The sequence below is a fragment of the Magnolia sinica genome, chromosome 6 (genome assembly GCF_029962835.1).
Source record: "Magnolia sinica isolate HGM2019 chromosome 6, MsV1, whole genome shotgun sequence".
Classification (NCBI taxonomy): Eukaryota; Viridiplantae; Streptophyta; class Magnoliopsida; order Magnoliales; family Magnoliaceae; genus Magnolia; species Magnolia sinica.
Window position 1 is genome coordinate 3,677,968 of NC_080578.1, and position 19,398 is coordinate 3,697,365.

General features: G+C 39.1%; 1 protein-coding gene across 2 annotated transcripts; it reads left to right on the plus strand.

Moving 5' to 3' along the window:
• The first annotated feature begins 6,137 nt into the window (after window positions 1–6,137).
• Window positions 6,138–19,030, plus strand: LOC131247971 (uncharacterized). 2 transcript variants are annotated; one of them, XM_058247978.1, is made up of 5 exons: window positions 6,138–6,290; window positions 14,567–14,739; window positions 14,851–15,484; window positions 15,809–16,489; window positions 18,169–19,030. In XM_058247978.1, the coding sequence occupies exons 3-5, from the start codon at window positions 14,859–14,861 to the stop codon at window positions 18,836–18,838; spliced, it is 1,977 nt and encodes a 658-aa protein (XP_058103961.1). In that variant the 5' UTR covers window positions 6,138–6,290; window positions 14,567–14,739; window positions 14,851–14,858; the 3' UTR covers window positions 18,839–19,030. The 2 variants fall into 2 exon arrangements, with proteins under 2 accessions (XP_058103961.1, XP_058103960.1); XM_058247977.1 differs by having other exon boundaries at window positions 14,567–15,484.
• The last annotated feature ends 368 nt before the right edge of the window (window positions 19,031–19,398 follow it).

Below are 19,398 nucleotides of genomic sequence, written 5' to 3' on the forward strand. Positions count from 1 at the left end.
ACAATAAATATCAGCTTGATCAAAAACTTTTATGGCCTCCAAAACGTTTTCAATGATCAACATTCATTCAACATTGTTTCCTATAACGTGGTCCACTTGAGATTTCTATATACCTCTTCTTTTTTTTCTTTTTTTTCTCATAACATAAAATGATCTATAAAAATAGATGGAGGGCATGGATGAAACACATAAATCATGGTGAGGCCCACAGATCACTGACCACCGACCATTGGTTGATGGCGGGGGAGTAGCCAATTTGTTTCCAGTACGGGCGTCTGGCGCTCCTCGAGCTCCGAGTTGTATAAACGGTTCAAAGGAGATCAAAGTTATATGGGCCCCACAGTGATGTATTTATTATATCTACACCGTTCATATATTTGTAGAAATTATTATCGAACATTATGCAAAAAATGAATAATATCCAAAATCATCTCGGCCACACCACAAATAGCAGCAGAGAATGATTTTCACCATTAAACAATTCGTGTGGTCCACTTGATAGTTAGAGTTGTCTTATTTTTCGTCTCAAGCCTTAATACGAGCTTGCCAAATGGATGGACGGTTTGGATATAACACATACCCCATGATTAGACCAACAAAACTCGCTAACGTCAATACAAAGTTACACTGCAAGCTGTGCTTACGTGAAAAGCAAGTCACTGCGATTTCGTGTAGTGCACGTCAACAGTTCGGTAAAATCGTGAATACGATAGATGGAAAGCTCTTTCAGAGCCATGTAGGGCTCACCTTGATGTATATGTTTTATCTAAGTCGTTCATCCACTTTGACGTATCATTTTAGGCCTTAAGCACAAAAAGATGGTATATTAAAGGCTGAAGTGGACCATACCATATGAAATAGTTGGATTAAATTCATGCGATCTGAATCGTACCCAACTCGATCTGACTCGGTTTCTCTGACCGAGTCGAACTCGGTTCGGGTCAGGCCAACCATGTATCAGATCGGTTCAACAGGTGACCCGAACTCAGTCCCTGAATCGGATCGAGTTCGGGTCAAGCCATTGACATTTCGGATCGAATCGAGTTGAACCCAATCTGATCTAATTTGGACCGATGCCTAGCTCTATTTAAAATATGATTATACTATTAAAAGCTAATTAGGCCAGATGTAACTTGATTTTTAACCAAGTTGAATACGTGAGACCCAAACCGACCCAATTTCTTAAGGGTCAAGGAGATGGAACTTGGGTCCACTAAAATCAAGATGGGTCCACTAATAGCCCCACTCATCTAAAATCTTGGCATGGATATGCCTTTAATTTGCCGTAAAAAGGACCTTCATTTGTGAATTTTAGTTCATATTACTGAGAAGATGTGAAACTCTTCTTTGTAAGTAAATCACTTGGGAAATTTCACAAACATGAGGAAAACCAACAAAGTATATAAGCGAACTCACACAAATTTGAAAATGAATAAAAAGAAAATTAAAAAAAAAAGATATTTACTAATTAGGAGTAAAATGAGGGTTTGCTTGGCACCTCTGTAATTAGAATGCATTAGAATCCAATTCACAATTACATTGGAATCCAATTGGAATATTTAATTACGTTTAACAACTTATGATTGAAATTATTGGAATCCAAATACTATTTTTGGATGCCTCTAATTGGAAAGTATTGGGATTCTTTAGTATTTTCACATTAAATTGAATTTAATTGACTTTATTAACTATAATACCTTAAATTAGTTTCCACATGATATTTAATATAATGATTATAATAAGCCCATTAAAATATATATGCTTCCACAAGAGATGTGGAAATTACAAGCATAAGGGTGCTTCCACAAGAGATGAGAAAATTACAAGCATAAGGGGGTCATAAATGAACTACTCATCTTATTTTTATTTTTTTTTTTAAAAAAAAAAAAAAAAAAAACCATCCATCCATTTTGATGATCAGTGTTTGAACAATTCTAATCATTCTATTAGTGCGATTTTAGTTATGTTCCGACCACTTCACACCATTCATAGCAAAATAAAAGGATCTCAAAACATGCTAAAAAGCATGTTAGGTGTGACTCAAATAAACACTGAATTTTAGTGCATTTACTTTCAATCATCTCTGATTACACTCAATTCCCGTATGCCAAAGGACGTGTAAGATCCACAGTACTTCTCGGGAACTCTATGCTTAGGATTTAAGCTTTAGGCCCATTCTCTTTACCTATACTATCATCTCAATAACGTTTCTCTCATGGAAGAAGAAGTTAAGAGGATAGAAAATGTCATTAACTCAACGCATAGGTAAGATCTGATTCCATTGCTCAGTGGTAGGCAAACTGTTTCAACAATGAGACCACGGATGACTGCCCATGTAGTGTGGGTGGGTGCATGAGTGTGTGTGGTGTGGGTGTAAAAAAATTAACTCTACACATGGGTAGAAACAATGATCCTTAAGAATGACAAACATGTGTATAGAAATAACAAGAGCTCAAAAAACATTTCACCCCATTTCCTTTTAAATAATTTTTTGTAGAGAGGATTTCATTTTTATGTCAATTTACTCTCATTTTATTTCATTTACATGCATTTACTTCCATCTAAATAACCTCGTATTACCATTAATTCCCAATTACTCCCAATTTCTCTAAGAGATCGTTTAGATGAGAGTAAATACAAGTGAATGGGTGGATTTTGGAGTAAACTGAGATAAATGGTATTTAAGGTGTGTTAGATGGAAGTAATTATATATAAAAGAAATAAAATGGCAGTAATTGTGCATGCAAATAAAACCTTTAAAAATAAAATAAAATTTATAAGATGAGATTTGAAGGTAAATGAGATGAAATACCTTTTAAAAACTCCAGTGGAGAGTCGTACGTATAAACAAAGATATCATTATACACGTCCACCATATATATGTCACACTAATAATACTCCAAAATAATATTCAAATATTGACTATATCACTAAATTCATACGAAAATAATGATAAAAATCATCAAAAGAACGACCATCTAAATGCATTCTTAAAAAATGTTGAGAAATTATTTATTTATAATTCTTATATTCGTGGCTGTGTTCAAATTTTTATTATTTTTTGCTAAAGTATATATTTCAATAGACTTATTACAATCATTATACACACACACACACACAAAATTTGAGATATTTAAGCTAATTTAAGATATCATATATATTTATGTGAATATATTGAAAAATTCAAATACATTCAAATTACAATCTTCAAAATAGAATATTTTGATTTCAATTGAATTCAATTTATTCCAATCCAAACAAAATTGTGAAAAAAATTTACTCTCAATTCATTTACCTCTAAATTCATTTTCCATTTAATTCCATTTACAAGCTCTCAATCACCCCTTCGTTTACTCCGATCGAAATAGCCCCACAATGTGAGCTGCACAACACACGTGAGGATGAAACATCACACGCAATGCACCCAGACCTTTGCAGCCAGCACACATGGGAAGGTAGGAAAGTGAATGGGAATCTGACGGCTGCATAAGACGTATCTTACTGAGAATATAATCCCACCAGGATATCATTACGGTAAATTCATCAAATGGGCCATAAAATTTTACAAAAAGAATTCAACGGTGTACTGGTGCGTGTGGGGCTAGCAAACCTCTTCATCTCACTCGCGTACATCGCAACGTTCTCAGCTACCAAAGCTAAGAGAAAAACTTTGATACTCTGGAATCTTGCGATGAATGATACCCAGTCACTTGGAAAGTGCATACAGAGTATAAAATTATTTCAAAACAAACCTTCAAAGCATGTGTCCAATTTAGATCTACCATGAACGAAAAATCAGAACTATTTGAGAATACAACTGTCTGATTGCTGGACATTTAAGTGACCGTTAAAAATGGAAAAAAAATCCAATGGTTCTATCTAAAAAACATGTGTCCTTGAATCAGACGTTAGGATTGTTCAATCAATATTAATTTGGGATTTTGAGTTGTAAACAGTGATTACAACAATATAATTGGTACGTATGACATTTATGGGTGACTGTGTATCAAGAGTCATATGCAGTCGGAGTTTCAAACAACTCTCCCAAAATTAATGCGCGCACCTGACGCATGAAAAGGCGTGTGAAAAGGACGGAATATCGGCCCTGCTCATCGGCAAACCTTATGGTTTGTTTATGCGCATGATTTAATAAATATGGGCCCGATGATTTGGTGATCCAAATCGTTGCTCTGATGGGACACGTAATGAATGGAGGGTTGTAAGATATTTTTGGTTGGATGATATCAATTCTTATATATGGTTGCCAAAATGTATTGGTTAACAGAAGAATGCAACAACGGTCCACATTCAACAGAAAAAAGGCCAAATATAAAATGACTAAAATTTTAAATTTAGGAAATTTTTATATTTATCCATTGTGGGAAATAGGTCCCACCAGAGAAACGATTTAGATCATAGAAAAATGAGGCCCACACGTTTCATTTGTGGACGAAAAGAACCCTAAATTTCTACATGAAAAGTGCTTTAAATCCACTGGCGAGGAGATCGGTTTCCCATCCTGCGTCACTGATAGAAAAGCCCTTGGACAGTTGCACCATTCCCACCGTACACGTGCACCAGTGCCACATATGGGCCGCCTACTTGGTGGGCTCACCATCCATTGCTAGGCTACATATTGGACGGTTACGATTATCCAAGAGGTGAAATCTTTTTGGGCTATGACTGGCCAATAGTGGGGCCCACCACAACGAGTGTCCTAATCGCCATATATAGACCCAATTGTACAGTATAAATATATAATGCAATTGATTTCGATTAGTTCTTCAGGTTATCTAAGTCGCACAAGGATCTTCTACAAGCGCGCCATTACACGTACCAACCTACACGTGTAATGGCATCTGCGACGTACATAACGTTGGGTCCACCTGAATATGTTCTGGAGAACAATTACTATGGTCCAATCATCACAAGGCCCACCTTTTATCGGTTAAAAACTAACGCCAGTTGTCTAGATACAGTTCTGACGTGCATACTCTTCTGTTGTGTAGATCGGTGTGATTCTTTCTCTAGGCCATCTCCAAAGTACGACCCACCTTATCGACGGTTCAGATGTCTAAAGCAGCTGTCTGTTGGCACGTGTGCCATGTACAGGTGCCGAAGGAGAGGAGTTCGGTGCGCTCCATATGTGTCCACCGCATAATCCTCATTAACCTCGCAATCTAACAAACTACAAGGGCATTTTTGTAAATTTTGTCGGTATTTAGGTACTTTTATTCGAGCCGTACGAGACCTCGAGAAACGATCACACGTGGAAAAAGGCACGCGTGTGAGGCATCAGGTACGCTCAAGGAGATACCTCGCTTCCTTGGCCATGTCACAAAAATCAGGCCCATCTGATCATCAAAAGGCTACTCATACATTAAATATTTTGACCGTTGCTAATGGTTCATTTGTTCTAATACACGTGCGACCGCCCGAAGATTCTATCCGTCCTTTCATGTCCATGGAATTTACACAGCGGATCGCCTGATGAACGGCTCCGATGCAGCTCGTTCCATGAATAAGGCGAGTGCGTAGCATAGAACAACGTTCAACGGTCTACATTCGACTACAATGCGTTCTAATCTTTCTTTTTAAAATCTAACCTTATGAGAAATTTCTATTCACCATTCTCGGTAGGACACACAAGATCATCGGTACGGATTATCAAATCATATACTCCACTTGCCAGAATTAAAGGCCACGTATACAATGCGCAGATGCCTGCCACGTATCGTATGGTTCCTCTTCCCTATGCCTCCGCATAAAAGAGTTCCTTTTGCCTCCGTCGCGAATCAGATTCAAACGTTTGTCGCCACTACTGGGACTACATGCTGGGACGGTCCGATGATCTGAACCGTCCATATTATCTTTAGTAAATTTCTTAAACCAGTAATCTCCCTTATTCGATGATCCTAAACTTTGATTTTTTATGGTTGCTTGATAACCGTTGAAACTTTTCTTTCCATTTTCTTAAATTAAACTATTGATAGTGATTGTAAAAATCATCCATTCATCATAGTTTCCTTAGTTGGACCATACCGTACAGAGTACACAGCATGGACGGTTCAGATAATAGGACCATTCCGCACGTGTCACAGTGCGCGGCGACACACACTATCTTTTCTGTCGCGACCGAGGCGAAACGAAGCACTGCTAAAACAAGAGGAGCCCGACTTTTGCAGAAATACTCTCACGCCCAAACACCAAAATAAAAAATAAAAATAAATACGAATTTTAAAAATAAAAAATAAAAAAAATGAAGAAGAAGAAGCTGATATAGATTATCTGTAAGTTTTCTCTAACCCATATCGAAAATTTTCCATTTTGCTCCATTTTTTAGATATTTCTGTTGCTCTTTTTAATGCATGATGTTTTACCTCCGGTCACTCAAAATCTGCTATGATTTGTACTAATTTCTGTAAAAATGTGGGTGTATTTTTCTCTGTTAGACTTTAGTTTGGTTTTTGTTCTGTTTCGTCATGCAGAAAGGATTACTCATTTTCTATTAATGAGGATTTAACATTTCTTCTGAGCTTGAGTTCATGATCTAGATTTGTGGGTTTTGCTGTTTGGATTCAAATTCCATGATTCACTGTTTTCTGATGTGGGTTTTTGAAATCTTCTTCTTCTACTTCTTTTCTAGATGGGTATTGTTTTTTGTATGTGTGTGTGTGCTGTGATGGGTGGGAGGAATGGTGATTGGATGCTGCGGAGGTTCCCCTACTATACACGTGGCATTTACCTCAAATCTGAACCGCCCAAATGGTGGGACCCGCTGTGGATTGCCGCATCTGTAAAAAATCAGTTTTGATTAGAGAATCCCATCCTCTGTATCCCTCCTCATCAGTCACCACTTCAATCCAAGTCCATTTAGGTCTTCCCCTCCTCGTTTCAGGCCCTTAGACTGCATTCAAAGTTCCGTTCCTTACGTCATCTGACCTGATTATTGGGGCTACTCTCTCGACTGACCTGATTGTTGATTGGATCCTTGTCTTCCCAAATGTCCATCTCAACATCCTCGCCTTTGCAATTCTATTAAGAAGAAAAAGGAAAGGGAAATACAAGACATCATCCCTTTAATACAAAGAGGAAACCACACCAACCCTCCCCCCCCCCCCAAAGAGCCCCTAAGCAACTAAATAGGTCATATCTCCGAAGTCTTCGAGTGCACTAGCCCGTTCGGTGACCATCCTTTTTAGCCTTCAAAAAACTTTGTTTGAGGAGTAGGACTTGTCCTGGATGCTCCTTCCATTGTGCTCCAGCCAAATTGTTCATGAGGAGGCTAGGAAGATAAGCCATCATATAGATGTCCTCCTCTGCATTACTTACAACTCCCATGACAAGCATAGAAGAAGTCCCCAATCAAAGGCCGTGTAACACACATTCTATGTCGAAAAGCTTGAGGAATTTCCACCAAACGCCAAGGGCAAAAGGGTAGTGGGAAAATAAATGGTCCACCAATTCAGCATCCCTTAGGCAAAGGGGCAGGCAACATTAAATGGTCCACATAACATAAATACCTTGTCCACATAAGAAAAATACCTTACAATAGTATCTAACTAATGCTTAATAGAAGAACCAAAAATTAAATAATATATTGAATCAAGGAAAGTACCTTAAAAAGAAGAAAATGACTTTCACAATAGCTTGCTTACTTATGTAAAATGTGTAAGGAGAAATATTATAACGGAAATAGAGAAAGATGACAAAATAAGGGAAAAGAAGAGGAGAAAAGAGATAAAGGGTGAAGAAGAGAGGTGAACGGTTGAACCATATGGAGCCTCCACGCGCCTCCTCTATTATATTTTATTAGGCTTCACTAATAAGAAGTTAATGCTTAAGCAATGACTTAAGGGCCTGTTTGGATTCGCATATAGTATTGTATTGTATTGTAATTGGGTACTGTTCATGTATACATTAGACGGTTTTGAGAATACATCCAAATCAGCATGCCATTATTCAATGTTTGGATAGGACGCATTGTTCGGGCAAGTATACAATTTCTTGTACTATGCAATTTTTGGATACGACGTATTGAGCCTACGTATTATACTGTCATACAACATCTGGAGGGTTATTACCCCATGGAGGAGCAGTGACCTCAATCCAGGCCGTCCGATTTGCTGGCCTTCCGACGGATTCGGGTTGTTTCTTTTTCCCTCCAAGAGCAAAAATGAACTTGAAAAAAAAAAATCAAAAATATAGGATTCTAAAAAGGAATAAAAATAAAAGAGAATAATATCACCTTGTACTAATCTATTACCAAAAGTAGAAAGCGTGGGTGTATTTATCAGTCAGATGGACTTTTTAAAAACGAAAAATAAAAATAAAAACAGAGATCGGAACAGAGAGGATTACAAGAGAGAGGATCTTTCTTCAGTAGAGGGAGATTCGTGTTCTTCTGATCACCGTTGATACTCGATCGGGATGAAGGTCCGACGGTCTGGATGGAAGCAGGGATCCAGATCCTTGAGAGAGAAAATGCCATCTTGACCCTGGATAAGGTTTTGATAGACGGAGGAGGAGAAAGAGGTTCAGATGGAGATGGAGAAAGAAAGGCAACGGCGGGTGTCCTATAAATATAAAGAAGATAATAACCGTAACGATCCTAATAGTGTGGTTCTAGACTCATCTCTCACGGAATGCTGCTACGTGCAGGGTTTTGCGTGGACAGGGAGAAATAGTGGAGAGGAGAGAGATTACACCATAGCCCAGTGGTATATAGATTATCAATACTAACAGAGGAAACTATTCGGTAGCTGAATGGCCACATGCACTGGGAAGAAGACGATCTTCTGCGATGATGGAGCAGGATATCTCTATTCTCCATAGTTGAAATGTATAATATCCAAAGAGATAGACGCCACCCGATAATACTATGCATTGAAGAGACTGCACTGCACGATGCAGTGGCGTCTCAAATCAGTTTACTGCCTTTTGAAAGTTTTGGATTATTGGCGTATTCGCATGCATGGTAAACGCCGGAAGCCAGCTCGAATCCAAACGCTGTATAATGGGTATATTCGAGAATATTCTGTTATAATACCATACAACGCACCCTTATACGCGAATCCAAACAGGCCCTAAAGTCTTAAGCAATGGGTCCAAACACCACCAAAACCCATACACTAAGGGCAATTAACATTCCATACACTACCAATCTATGTTTTGACAGATTTAGCGCTCCCCCTAAAAAAGGAGCATAGATATCAAACATCTCTAGCTTGGATATAAGTTTTTTCGAATTGAGATTTCTCAAGAGCTTTAGTGAATAAATATGCAACTTGTTCATGGGAGGAGATATACAAAGTGTGAAGTTTCTTCTGAGAGACCTTATCTCGAATGAAATGGCAATCAACCTCTATATGCTTCATTCTCTTATGGAATAATACATTGTTGGCAATCTGTATAATAGCTTGATTTTCACAATGTAAAGGCATTGGATCTTGCACGATGAACCCCAATTATTCAAGAAGAAGTTTAAGCAAACAAGTTCATAATATGTGTGTGCCATTGATTTATATTCCACCTCAGTACTTGACCCGACAACTACATTTTGCTTCTTACTTTTCCAGCTAACAACATTGTCACAAGGAAGGTGCAGTAACCTGTAGTTGACTGTTAGTCATATCTCGACCCACCATAATCTGCATTGGAATAACTTGTTATCTTGAGATGACCATGAGACCTATATAGGATACCTTTCCTAGGCGTACCCTACAAGTACCTGAATTGTAGCGAAATGAGTTGCTTTTGGACCTTGCAGAAATTGGCTAACCACGTTGATAGAGAAAGAAAGGTCTGGTCTAGTAATGTCAAATAGATGGGCTTACCGACAAGTCTTCTATACATGCTAGGATCTGCCAATAACTCCTCATGAAGACCCATCAATGTGTGTCCGTAGGCTTGACACCTAGCATACCTATTTGTTCCAATAAGTCACTATCATTTTTTTTTTTTTTTGACACAGATTTATTATAGCCTTGGATCTCGACATTCCAATGCCTAGGAAATGTAGAAGAAGACCAAGATCTTTGATTTGAAATTGAGATTGAGGATAAAACTTTTGCTTTTCGATACCCCTCCAAGTCACCACCTATCATTATAATGTCATCCGCATACCCAACAAGTACAATATAGCTAGATTTAGTATACTTTGAGAAAACAATATACTCTTTAACCCATACGATACTGGCATACTACTACACTTCTCAAACTAGGCTAACGGCGATTGCTTCAATCCATAGATAGACTTATTTAGTTTGTAGATTTTAAAGGACTCCCCCAAAGCAAACATACCCAGGAGTTTGCTCTATATAGACTTCTTCATTTAATTTTCTTTTTTGAAAGATAACAGCAAATTTATTAACAAAAAAGCGTCGAGGAAGCGAAAAAACTATACACAACAAAGAAACAACAAAATCCCACAAAATTACATTAAGAAATCACCCAACTGCTAGCAAGACCTGCCACTCTCACACAATCGAATTGTGGCTCGAATTCCTAAAACATCTTCCACTCCTCTCTTCCCACAACCCCCATAGGCTGACCAACAACCAAAAAGATGCCAAAATTCTTTGTGTAATTCTCCATGCAAAAATGCATTCTTTACATCTAGTTGAGAGAAGCCAATCACGATTTGTAGTTTACAAATATAACGACTCGAACCAAATTGAACTTGGCCAGTGGTGTATCTAGATAATCTACTTCATATACTTGAGTGTACCCTTTAGCAACCAACCTAGCTTTATAAGGATCAATTAATCCATCAGGAAGAAATTTTGCCGTGTAAACCCATCTACACTTCACTGTTATCTTACTCAATGTAAGATTAATTAGTTTCCATGTATCATTTAAATACATAACAATCATCTCCTCATCCATAACCCTTTTCCAATTTTTATTCAACAATGCATCCTGAACAGACTTAGGTGCAGACACATCAAACAAAGCAACAGAAAACTTTAGATAATTTGTAGACAAGTAGTTAAAGGTAACACAATTGGAGATTGGATGAGAAACATATGAATGTTTACCTTTATGAACCACGATAGGAAGATCATTAATAACTTTTGAAGACTCGGAAAGGGTGAGAACCTCATTAGGCGCAGTAGCAACTGGCATGGATTGAGAGAGAATAGTCTATGTTGCTTCATGCTTGACCTTTTCTCCTCTTCTGTAATATGTCTACATGACATCTTTTTGAGGTGGTGATTCCTTATTAAACATAATCTAGAGGAAAAATATTAGGCAAAGGAACTTCAGCAGTACTGTAGAACAGGACACTTTCAAAGAATGTAATGTCGGCTGACATGAAGTGCTTTTTGGGTGAAGGACAATAGCAACAATAACTTTTTTTAGTACGAGAATATCCTAGGAAGATGTATTTAACCGACCAAGCGTGAGTATATCTTGACCAGGTCCAAGGAGAAGGACAAAACAAGTACAACTAAACACTTTGGGAAGAACCGGAAGTACTAGTCAATTAGGGAATAACAATGATAATGGAGTTTTGCTAGCGAAAACTGATGAAGGTGTCTTGTTTATCAAATGACATGTGGTGAGAACTACATCACCCAATTAGATGAGCTAGTAGAGACAATGTAGTGTGTGTGTGTGTGTGTGTGTGTGTGTGTGTGTGTGTGTGTGATTTAGGGTTCAGTCCCTAATAGTGTTACCTTTGAAAAAATAAAAAAAGAATTGCATCACCCCAATGAGATTGTGGAATTCATTTCTAATAACAAAGCATGAGCGACCTTAATTAGATGTTTATTTTTGCGCTCATCTTCCCCATTTTTTGAGGTGTATAAGTACTAGAGGTCTAATGGATAATGCCCTGACTTTGTACATAGGTCTAAAAGTACTGAGAAATAAATTCCATACATAAATTTGTACCAAACTGAATTTTTATTTCATTATGGAAATTTTGAAATACATGAAAGACTTTTGATGTATGTTTCTTGAGATATTACCACGTCATTGTAGAAAAAGCATCAATAAAGAGAATAGAGTACTTAAAACCTTACAAACTAGGGACTCGAGCTGGTCCCTACACATCATAATGAACTAAATTAAGTGGAACATCACTCCTCGCCTCTGGATGGAAAATAAGTTCCATGATGTTTACTTAGCTGACATGTTTTGCACTCTAAATTCGACATATTTGGAAGGGATGGAATGAGAGTCTATAGTTTTTGGTGAGATTGATGACCCGAATGATGACGCCATTGGATTGTTTGACCCCCAGGAAACACTATTAACACCTATTGATTTCATTTCCAAATACAGACCATTCCTCTCACAACCTCCACCAATCGTTTTGCCTGTCTTGAGGGCTTGAAAAACACAGTAAGAAGGAAAGAAGGAGACAGAACAATTTAGAGATTTTGTTAGTCTACTTACATTCAAAAGGTTAAAAGGAACTTTGGGGTCATACAAGATAGAAGATAAGGACACATACTTATTAGGTTGAGCGGTACCCACTCCAACAACCATGAACGATGTCTCATCAACTAAAGTAACCAGCATATCTGACGAGACATGATTAAAGGAAGAAAAGGAACTATGATTACTAGAGATATGATCAGACACACCGGAATCAATGATCTAAGGAGAAGGATGAGATGATAAGAGGCACCTTTTACCTGACTTAGCATGCGTGGCTGTAAAAGTAGAAGTATTATTGGACATAGAGCCATTGAAAGAGAGAAACCATGCATATTCTTCCTGTGTTGGTGTGACACTAATATGATCACCAGTCACCACCAACATTTGATGCAGTAGTAGTGGGTTTACTGTTAGTAGAAAGATCGTCCACCACGAGAGCTTGATTAGCTTTCGGAGCCTTTCCATGGAGATCCCAACAAAAGTCCATAGTGTGATTCATTAGACCGTAGTGAGTGCATATGCAATCTCATCTACCACCATGGCCACCTCTAACTCTCCCAAGCAACCTACCACCTCTGCCACCACAATACATACCATGACCTGATCGACCACTACGACCTCCATGCACTCCAATGAAACTAGATGAAGAAGCCAATGAAGCTTTATTAGACGAATACGCATTCGCATGAATACTGTCATAGTCATTTGTAAGACAGACTCTCTGAAGCCTAGTATAGACTTCAGCAACCAAAGGGATTGATGCGCCACTCAAACTCTAATATTTAATCGACTGATATTCTTTTGGCAAACCAGACAAAAGTTTAACCACTTTATAACCTCCAGCTGCTTCTTTATAGCAGTAACATCTGAGGCAATAGGATGATATATCAAGAGCTCTTCCCAGTTCACACATGCTAGTTAGTTAGCAGAATACTCGCTAAGGGACTTGTCTTCCTTTTGGAATGAGAAAATCTCCTCATATAGTTGATAAATCTGTGAGATATTCTGCTCTGAGGAGTATATCCTTTTTACAGTATCCCAAACATCTTTCACAATGTTCAAGAACACCAAATTAAAGCTCACCTCAGGTTCCATGTTATTCCATAACCACGATTTAATCTGGGATCATCATGCATCCACTGTCTATATCTAGAATTAGATTCCTTCAGTTTAGACTCTATGAGGAATTAATCCTTTTCTCGAGCTAAGAGAAATACTTCAACTGATTTAGCTCAATGAAGATAATTCTTCCTATTCAACTTCACGGATGTTATGGATACATTAAATGACGGTAGAAACACTTCTCCTAGTGATGAGGGACCACCAATGACATTTTTCATCTCCATAGCCACATTTGAACTTATTTACTTCAACTTATATAGAAAAATGCTGATAACTTGGTTCATACACAACCACACCTCTCAACTATGCCATGGGTTTGCGCAGGTTTCAACCCATTGATAACCTATAGTATATATATGGCTGGGTTGGGTACTTGGTTTGCGCAGGTTTCAACCAAAGCCTGACCCATTTACTTAAACGAGCCACAATTTACTTGCCTGAGCTTGACATGCTACCCTTTAGCAGCTTGGGCTGGACCCATCTCAGAATGGGCAGGGGCGGGGCAAGTTGATTTGCAGCCAACCCTTGTACCCTACCCATTGCCACCCGAATTGAAAATATGAGGTTTCTCTTGTTAAATACATGGCCTGGCTGCTCTTTCAACTGTCATTTAATTGCTTCTGAAGCGGTTTCCTTTTTCTCTTGAATATTTGTGTTCAATCAGCCAAACCCAAATACTGGGAGCTTAGGACAAGGTTGTGATGATGATCATTTGTGTTCAATCAGTTTCATTACAATCAGGCTTTTTTCTTTATGTTGTTTGTGAACAGGTTTTTAATACTTGTCTCCAGATTTGATGGCTGGCTGTAGTACCAACTCTGATTTTCTTTTTGTGTACTTTTGGTTATTTATTTTGACAAAGTCCTGTTTCCAATAATATATTTTTCTTTTCTTTTTTTTCTTTTTTCCTTGAATACTTCACTGTCTTCTTGTGGTTGTGCTTTCCTGGCATTTTGCCGCTGGTTTAGATTGGTGCCTCTCTGTGTCCAGTGATAGGTCACACTGACTTTCAACTGTTTGTTGTGATTTCTTGACGTTTCATTGTTGTCTGCAGATTTAGTTCGCTTCATGGACTGATCAGGAAATTCATCATGCTTTAGCATGTTGTGTGTTCATGCATGGGTGGCAAAAGTGGATTGGGTCTTAGAAATTGGATTTCTCAGAGTAGGCTGCGAGATTGGATTCCGTTTTGACTTTTGAAACCTGTTTCCGATGTTGAAGTTCCTGGTAGGGCGGTGTTAGAATGTTCGTCTGGTGTGTTCTTGCATGTCAAACTGCTTTATCTGAAACTGATTGTATTCACATATCGAAATTCTGTTATCTCTGCAACTGAAACAGAAGCATCCATGGAGTATGCCAGTTGGGTTCACCCTAGAAACTTCCAATCCACCTCGAATGCTGGTTTAAATTCATTTCACGCAACTCAAGCGAACCCTGAAATGAGGCTCACAAATATTCCCATGGTTCCAGGTGGACCGCCAGAAGCATCACAGAATGTTGGGTTTGAGAATGGAACCATTAAAATTAGAAGGCAGCAGCCTTTGATAAAGAGTTCTGATCGCATTGCCTCCAAGGCTTTAAGGCCAAAGCAAACAAAAAGAAAGACATCAGCAAGAAAGTGCACTAGTCCAAAATACGGGAAAAAGAATACGGTCATCATTGTCAATGGGACAGCAGTTGATTTTTCAGGTGTACCTACACCAGTATGCTCATGCACTGGCCTGCGTCGCCAATGCTACAGATGGGGCGCAGGTGGATGGCAATCGTCCTGTTGCACAACAAGCATATCTGAATATCCTCTGCCAATGAGTTCCTCGAGGCCAGGAGCACGTATGGCTGGAAGGAAAATGAGCAGCGGTGCATATATAAAACTGCTACAGAGACTTGCAGCTGAAGGTCATGACCTTTCTAATGCTGTTGACTTGAAGAATCATTGGGCGAGACACGGTACTAACAAGTTTGTTACGATCAGGTAGATATGAAGAGTTGGTGGTGCTGTCCTTCTCTTGCTTGCTTGTAGAACTCAGTTCTTTTCCTTTTAGATGTCCTTTATGCTGTATCTTTTATGAACGTTCAGTAGAGAGCTAATGCACTTTAAACCCATGAACTGATCCTAGTCTCTTACAATATTTAAGTTGTATGGCACTGGTCCGCCACTCTGGCACATGTGGTGGCGTATAATGATATGCCTTGTACACGCATGTGGGCTTAGCAAAGCTCTACCTTTTTCTTGATATATTGCTATTTTTGTTATAGTTTGATATACTGACGTGTAGTTATGTTAATGTGCTTCTAGTATTATCTCCGAGGCTGAAACAGAAGCCTCCACCATGGAATTTGCCAGCTGGGTTCACCAGAAGAACTTCTTATCTGCCACAAAAGCTAGTACGAATTCATCACAGGCAACCCGAGTCAACCCTGAAATACATCTCACAGATATTTCAATGGTTCCAAGCACACAAGCAGATACATCACAGAACGGGGAGTTTGACAATAAAACAACTAAAATTAGAAGTCTGCAGCCATTTACAAAGCAACCCGATCGTCGAATTGCCTCCAAAGTTTTAAGGCCAAAGCAGTCAAAGAACTCTGTGCCTAAGATGAAGAAGAGAAAGGGCAGCTCTCAAGCTACTATGAAGCATGAGAACAATAATAATGACATTTTCATTAATGGGAGAGCATTGGATTTTTCAGGGGTACCAACGCCAGTATGCTCTTGTACTGGGATACGTCGCCAATGCTACAGATGGGGTACTGGAGGTTGGCAGTCATCCTGTTGCACCACAAGCATATCCGAATATCCTTTGCCGATGAGTTTGTCAAGGCCTGGTGCGCGCCTCGCTGGGAGGAAAATGAGCAACGGTGCATATGGGAAGCTTCTGCATAGACTTGCAGCTGAAGGTCATGACCTTTCTAAGGCAGTGGACTTGAAGAACCACTGGGCCAGGCATGGAACTAATAAGTTTGTGACAATCAGGTAAATATATTAATCGTCGTCTGTGCTTTCTTTCATTTGCTTGCTAGTAGAAATCTTTTGTTTTCCTTTTAGACAGTGTTTCGTGCTGTATCTTCAAGACATTTTGCAGACATTCCATAAAGATTTCTCATTTCTTCAATTATTTACCTCTGTTAGTGTGTACATTCTAAGCCCACCCACACACACTTCTTATTCTGAATCCCGTGATCTGGACTGTGGGTCGTCTGCTATCACAATTGCTATTTTACCAAACCAAAATTGTGGTTTTATGTTCCTAGTGCAGATTAACTGCTAATGTCAGCCAATATCAGAACACAGACTTTTACTTTGATTTATGCAACAGCATGCATATATAAATATTATAAATGCAGGACCTATAAAAATGATATTGATCATTTCATAATATGATTACAAAATCTCTTAGTATATAAAAATATACTGTATTTACCTAGTGTATGTATTGGACCAACCCACATGATCCTTCCCCTAGTGTACCACACATTGGAGGAAGTAGCATGCCACGTGCCCATTTCTGTACCACATGCCCAAGCAACTCACGATCCAGGGGTTGTCTTATGAATCCTTTTCAGGAATAAAAAATAAAAAACCACAGAACCTTCATTCTCTCCACATGCTGAGCGTGGGGTCCGGCAGGCATGATTTAAAAAATTCGATGCCCACCATCAATTGCAACAATCAAGAGATGATCCCTATACGAGTCAGATGAGTCAGACATGAAGAATGCCTCTTGTTACAGTGATCTTGTTAAGAATATGCACACCCATCATGCTAGGACATGCTATTTTTTTGTGCTGACTGAGAAAAGTTTATCTACAGTCTCAAATAGCACTGTAAGCAGGGTTCCACAATTCAATGTGCATTGGCGCCCTCTTTATTAAATGCTCATTAGATGTTCTTCTATTATTCATGGGAGACTATTTGCACCCAAATTGAAATTGGGCTGATGAAAATCAATCAGGGTGTGTGTAGATATCAGTTTCCCTCATTTGTATAGTTGTCATTATGGTGGAGGTGCATGCGATTCATTGAGAATCTGTAGAAATAGCCCAGAAATTTCGATGTGAAAACTTGAAATAGCTGAAACTATTTCAGTGGATAGTGGTCGCAAAGTCCAAGAAATTTAGTTATCTCAAAATGAACATGCTCTTGACTTGCTTTAGAAATCCGTTTTACTAGCTGCAAAATCTCTAGGGTTTCTAGATGGAGCTTCTGATGGGTAGTTTGACCATTTACTACCTCTTTATTTATCTTGATATATTTTTATTTATAGAGGTCTGAAGCCCTACCAGTTGGACTATAAGTTACGGTACACCCAACCAATAACTTCCAACCTATCATGTCTGTGCAACATCCAACCGTCCAATAGGTTGACCTTATCATGAGGATCAACTTGTGTGAGGGGGGGATGTCCCCTCATCACTACGCTTGCATTCTGCTATTTATCAATGGCTAGAGATTTTTTGTATGGTGTGGTCCACCTGATGGTAGGTAGGGCTGATTGTTGCAGCAAGCAATGCACTGGATCACATGCACTTAATAGGTTGGAAGTTACCCGTGGGGTGGACTGTACCCTATGGTCCAGCTGGTTGGACTTCAGACCTTCTCATACTTATATTAGTCTTTATATACTAACACATTTAAATTAATGTGCCTTTTAGTATTATCTCTGAAGCTGTCAAAGAAGCATCCACCATGGATTTCACGGGTTGGGTTCACCAGAGAAACTTCCAATCTGCCACAAAAGCTGGGCCAAATTCATCGCAAGCATCTCAAGCGAATGCAGAAATGGGGATTGGTCATATTCCCATGCTTCCTGGTGTTCCGGGAAACATGACACAGAATGGAGAATTGGAGAATAAAATGGCGAAAATTACAAATCTGCAGCATTCTACAAAGAAGTCCAATCAGGTGGCCTCCAAGGTTTTGAGGCCGAAGCAATCGAAAAAGACGAAGAGAAAGGGCAGTTCTAAACAAGCAGCCCCAAAATGCGAGAAAAAGAGTACAGGCATCATTATCAATGGAACAACGTTAGATTTATCGGGCGCACCTGCGCCGGTATGTTCTTGTACTGGAGTGGCCCACCAATGCTACAGATGGGGTGATGGAGGATGGCAATCATCCTGTTGCACCACTAGCATATCTGAATATCCTCTCCCGTTGATCCCCTCAAAGTCAGGAGCACGCGTGGCTGGAAGGAAGATGAGCAATGGTGCGTATGTGAAACTTCTACAGAGACTTGCATCCGAAGGCCATGACCTTTCTCATTCTGTCGACTTGAAGAACCACTGGGCTCGGCATGGCACTAATAAGTTCGTTACAATCAGGTAGATATGAAAAGAGTTGGTAGTACCATCTTTTGTTTGCTTTAGATTACAACATTTTTCGCTCTAATTTAAGCATGTTTCTTGTTGTATCTTCATGACATGTCACAAGTGCTTGTAAAGATCTTTTTCCCTCGATCATTTACGTTCTGTAAAGAAGGTATATGGTCAAGGAGCTGCACTGGGATTATCTTACTAATTCTCTTACATTGGCTCATCTGAAAGTAATTAGAAATGGGGCGTGCTCCAGTGATACCGGTACCACGATAAGCTTACGATGGTAAGAGGCTGATGTGGGGCCCAGTGATGAGTTCATGGAATCCAACCCATCCAACCCGTCCATGAGATGCATCACCTCAGAAAATCTCAAGAGCCCAAATATCAGTCTGGTCCAATACTCAGGCTAACAGAATATGGAACATATTGATTGGGAAGGCCTACCATTGATAAGCGTGGGGGTCCACTGCATTGTGTATTTATAATCAAGGCTGTTCAGATCCTTCTTACAGTCCAGATGATGGGTCAGGAAAATTTGTTGGCTGTTTTATGGCTCAAGTGGGCCCCTAT